The sequence below is a fragment of the Belonocnema kinseyi genome, chromosome 3 (genome assembly GCF_010883055.1).
Source record: "Belonocnema kinseyi isolate 2016_QV_RU_SX_M_011 chromosome 3, B_treatae_v1, whole genome shotgun sequence".
Lineage (NCBI taxonomy): Eukaryota > Metazoa > Arthropoda > Insecta > Hymenoptera > Cynipidae > Belonocnema > Belonocnema kinseyi.
The window spans coordinates 108,657,674-108,662,889 of record NC_046659.1 but is presented as its reverse complement, the minus strand read 5'-3'; the positions used below and the strand labels follow the sequence as shown (position 1 = coordinate 108,662,889).

The 5,216-nt window shown below is 34.0% G+C and overlaps 1 protein-coding gene across 1 annotated transcript in view; it reads left to right on the top strand.

Moving 5' to 3' along the window:
* Positions 1-596, top strand: part of LOC117169990 — an 8,290-nt gene extending 7,694 nt beyond the window's left edge. Inside the window, exon 4 of the mRNA XM_033356504.1 lies at positions 453-596. Coding sequence (XP_033212395.1) covers positions 453-596 — 144 coding nt within the window. The remainder of the gene's footprint in view (positions 1-452) is intronic.
* Positions 597-5,216: the final 4,620 nt, after the last annotated feature.

Sequence of the window (5,216 nt, the reverse complement as noted above, 5' to 3'; positions counted from 1 at the left end):
TCTCCCTTTCTCTTGTATATTGGTACGATAATCGCTTCTTTCCAATCGTCTGGGACGTCTCCCATCTCGAATCATAAATTTATCAATTCGCAAACTCTATGTAGTATGTACTCGCCACCGTGTTTAAGCATTTCAGCGTTAATACCTTTTATATAAACATTCCAACCTTGCTAAAAATGAAAAAAATATTCTTTTTTTTAATTACAAATTTCTAAATAAAATGGGTTAAGAATCAAATAGCTAGATCTTTGGGTACGAGAAAGGGTGATTATTTCCTTCATTATTGTCGCATGCTTAGTTGTAACCAGAAGCTATAAACCTATAACCAACGGTTTATACACTTATTATTTTAAACATACATACAAAATATAGAATATTCACTGTACGACGCGTTATTTGACTTCTTTCTATGAATTTTCATGATAAAGCTCATTTATTGAATTATTTGTTAGCTTCGCCCATGCAACGTTATACAAATGTCAGTCTTCCTGATTGAAGCGCCAACTGCCAGATTAGTTCATCGATTGGACGCTAAGAAAATCAGTAAAGTGGGGCGATGCATGAGACTGTTCAGAAAGAAGAAACCGGCAAAATAAACGAAGATACTTCATGAAGGGCAAAACATGTACGAAGTGAGTCAGGCCATCCTGGGGTTAAATTTAAACAGTTCTTGATCAATCGGTAGAGAAATATCTTTCAAACTAAATTCTAAAGGTAGCATTTTTTTTTTGCTATAAATCAAGAAGGTTCCCAGGACACAGAAATCCATTCACTTGTGTTTGAATGGGTTTCGAAGGCTTTGGAATTGCGTATCTATCACTGAAATTCTAGATTGCCGCTGATTGGTTTTTTTAAAAACTTAGTCGTTATTATTTTTCTGACTGTTGTGAATTGGACATTAGTTAACTGTTTTTATGAATTTTTTAATTTGTATTCTCTTTTTTTATTTTGTTTTCGTTCTTCGTTACATTTACATGCCTTGTACTTGTCCATATATTTTATTTGCGTATTGCGTAATGTCTAACTTTATGTCTAAGCCGGTCTTATCATTTTCGTGCTCTCTTTCTCTTACACCTAGTCTTATTGCTCAGTCTTCCAATTTTCTTTTCTCGTCTCGTCAGTCCAAGTTCGCCACGCAACAAGTTCTGTTGAGTTTATACAATTTTATATACAAAATTTTAATATATTTATAATAAAGACCGCGCTTTTACGGCGTTATTTTATTAATCAAAGTGCTGTGATTCTAATTGACTTGGCCTAAACATCCATATCTCCCTACCAGAATTGATCAGTCGTAACAATGTAATTCAGTCGTTTTTTAGTGTTAAACACACTAACTTATATGCCGATAAAGCCTTTACAACATCTAGAATTAAAATAGCAAAAGGAATCTAGTAGCTTTGCACATAATTTATTTTAATCTTTTAATAATTTATCAATTTAAATAATCGTGTGAAATATGCCAGTTTAACCTCCAAAACTCGGTCTTATTCAAAAAGATGGAAACCGATTCAATATGATCTTGCTTGAAATGGTCATTGCAGTACATGGCAGATTTTAAGCTGCTAACGAAAATCACCGATTCACAGTCGCAAATCGATTCAGTTTTAATTTTCTAAAGCTGCAAATGCAAAACACTTAATTCGCAGAGTCGTATTTTCTATGTGTTCTTTTTTCCTTAGTTTAACTCAGTGTCCCTACCAAGTTTTCTCATTAAACCCAGGTAGGAATACGTCGGCAAATGTCTCAGATGTGAACATTTCAGCTTTTAGTTTTGTCCGATAAATATCTGTGCCCTCTCTTATGAAACAGTGAGATGCTTCACTGTTATTAAATTCAACTTTGATGGAGGTAAGAGTTGCAGAGAAATAAAGGTTTTGACTTGTATGCTCAGAATGAAAAAAAAAACATGAAAATTCTCTACCACTGGTATATTATTAGGCGCTCCCTTTTCGTAAAATACTCAACTAGGTACAGCTGCACGGGCAATGCTAGCTAGTTGTCCTGCTTCAAGCTGGCTGCCACCTTTGACAATTACGAGGTCTGTTAAAAAAATACGCGGATTGAGGTCATAAAAAAAGTACTTTATTTGGAAGTTACACGTCTGGGTCTCGTTCAAAATACTCTCCTCCCCAACGCACACACTTATCCCAACGATGTTTCCACTTGTTGAAACAGTCCTGGTACGCTTCTTTTGTGATGGCTTTCAGCTCTTTCGTCGCATTTTCCTTAATCTCCGAAATCATCTCAAATCTTCTTCCTTTGAGGGGTTTTTTTAGTTTTGGGAACAAGAAAAAGTCACGAGGAGCAAGGTCAGGAGAGTATGGCGGGTGTGGAAGAACAGTAATGGAGTGTTCGGCCAAAAACCCACGAGTTCTGAGTGCTGAGTGAGCACAAATTTCGCAGGGACGCGGTGCATCTTCAATTTTTCGGTCAAAATCTCGTAACAAGATCCAACTGATATCCCACACTCTTCGGCAAGCTCCCTAATGGTCAGGCGTCGATTTTCGCGCACCAGGGTGTTGATTTTGTCAATGTGTAGGTCGTTAGTTGACGTTAAAGGACGCCCAGGACGCTCATCATCGTCAATCGACTGTCGGCCACCCTTGAAACGTTGATACCACTTGAAACATGCAGTACGCTTCATGGCAACATCACCGTAGACCGTGTTAAATATGGCAAATGTTTCAGTTGCAGATTTCCCGAGTTTCACATAAAATTTCACAGCAATTCGTTGCTCTTTCAAGCTGTCCATTTTACAATCCGACAAACAAAAAAAACACTGTTTACTTAAAACCGTGTAGCTCATCAACAAATGAAGATATCTGCGACTGGAATACGGCGTTTTAAACAGCTGATCTGTACGAACTTAGCGACACCAAGCGGATTCTCCTGAACCCAACTCGAGCCGCGAAATTCAAACAGTCCGCGTATTTTTTAAACAGACCTCGTATATGAATACGGCTTCCTTCAGATAGATGAAACTGGTGGGCTGATAAGGTGCTTCCACTTCCACCTGGCATTGCATCTAGTTTATTGAGAAAAAGAGAGATTTAATATTTGTTTGTAAATTAGAAAATTATTTGTGTAGCATTTGCGAAAGAAGGCTCTTTCTTAAAATGACTCTCTGTTGAATTCCGTCACTGGGTTAATCAGTGAAGTTTACTGATTACACAGCACCAGTATTTTTGTGGTCGTACGCGTTAGCGTCTATTAGCTAGTTAGGTATGAGATTTATCATTTATAAATTTTGTGCTAACCTTTGCAAAATTAGCTTTTAGAACCGCGCTTTACTTTTATGGTAGGGACTGTAATTACGTTAACGGGCCAGATCGCTTAATGTTAAACCCCAATGGCCAGCAATGATACCAATGTTGGTACCCTATGCTACTGCGCTTGCGTTAGGAATAAGCACTGGCTGGCCACACTTTGCGCGCGATTCGAAATTACATTTAAAAACAATTCTTGTAATTTAAATAAATGACTATGAAAATATGCAGAAGAGTGTATAAAAATGATGTAACTTTTGTTTTTAAGCAAGAACAAAATTTATAACACATCTATTTTATAAATAACAGTTTATTTTTATTAAATTTCGAAGACTAACTTATGTTTCACAAAAAATTTTTTAATAGATACATTTTTTAAAATACCATATGATATTTAAGCAGCCTAATATATAGAAGTTAATTGCAGAATATAATAATGATACAACTTAATTTATTCTAAAAAAGTGTCAGCTAAGAATATTGTTCTTTTTAATTTAGACGTGACAAAACAACGCTTAAAGTAAAAAAAAGAAAACAACTACAATGCAGTCGTGAAAATTTATGTATTTGTAGGTTATATAATTATATGAATTCCCAGAAAAACACAAATAAAATATTAAAAATTCATAAATAATTATTTTCAAACAATCTTCCAAGAAATTTCTTTTTAAATTAAATGTTTTGTAAAGTATAAGTTGGTCTTTAGAATTCAATGAAAAATTTTTATTTATATAATATATGTGTTATATATTTTTTAGCCTGAAATCATTTGTATATTTTCTTATGCAGATTTTAATAATTATTTACTTAAATTACAAAAATTGTTTTTTAAAGCCCTAATGCAAGCGCATTAGCACAGGCAGCCAACGTTGGCAACACTGATAGCCAGGGGTCTCCCTACTTTTAAACAGTGTTCCCAATTTTGGGAACTTTTTGAACTGCGCTTGCGTCGCGCCGGTGGTCTAGGATTGGTTACTGTTGGCGCGCTGATTTCAAATTGTATGAATATTCAAATTTAATATTTATGATAAAAATGATTGGTAACCAAGTTAATGAGCAGAACTTCTGAAAGTAAAATTAAGAATGAATTGACCAAATTTGGACAATCAGCATAAAATGTTCCCATTGAATTGTAAAAAAGAAAATTCCTTTTCTTCCCTAAAGAAAGAAAAGAAAAAGAAGTTTTCCCTTTAAACAAAAACGAGGACCAAAAATGAGAAGGCAACTAACCAAATCCCCTTCCTTATAGTTTTTTTTTTATAATTTTTTGCATGTATAAATAATTTATTTCTTATTTCTTTCGTCTTTTTTTTTTTGTTTTTATTATCTGACTACAAAAAAAACATTTCCAAATATAATCACCAACGTTTCAGCACTCATACAGCATCCTTATCAAGGCCAATAAAAATTAAAATTCAATTCCATTCATTTAATTAAAATAAAAAATTCATTACTATTCAATTCATTTTTGGGGTGTTTTGATAATAAAAACATAAGCAGACGAAAAAAAGTAATTATTTATATATGGAAAAATAAAAATAAAAAAAAGAGCGAGAAGGAAGGGGATTTGGTTGGTTGTCTTCCCATTTTTCTTTGTTTTGTTTTTGTTTTTGTCCAAAGCGAAAAGTTCTTTCTTTTTTCTTTTTCAGAGAAGAAAAGGAATTTTCTTTTTCAGATTTCAATGGAAACATTCTATGTTGATTGTTCAAATTTAATCGTTGGATTCTTGATTTTTTTACTTTAACTTGATTATTGGAAGTTAATTAGAATTTTACATTTGCTTTTAATCTCATTTAAATTGCTGCAATTTCGATTAGTGGCCCATAAATAGTACGAGGGTAGTTTAATAAGTCCTTAGAATGACCAACAGATGGCGCGCGAATCGCTCCAAATCATCTGCTTTCAGTCAGCACCACTCCCGACTAGATATATGGTGCAGTCACAGTC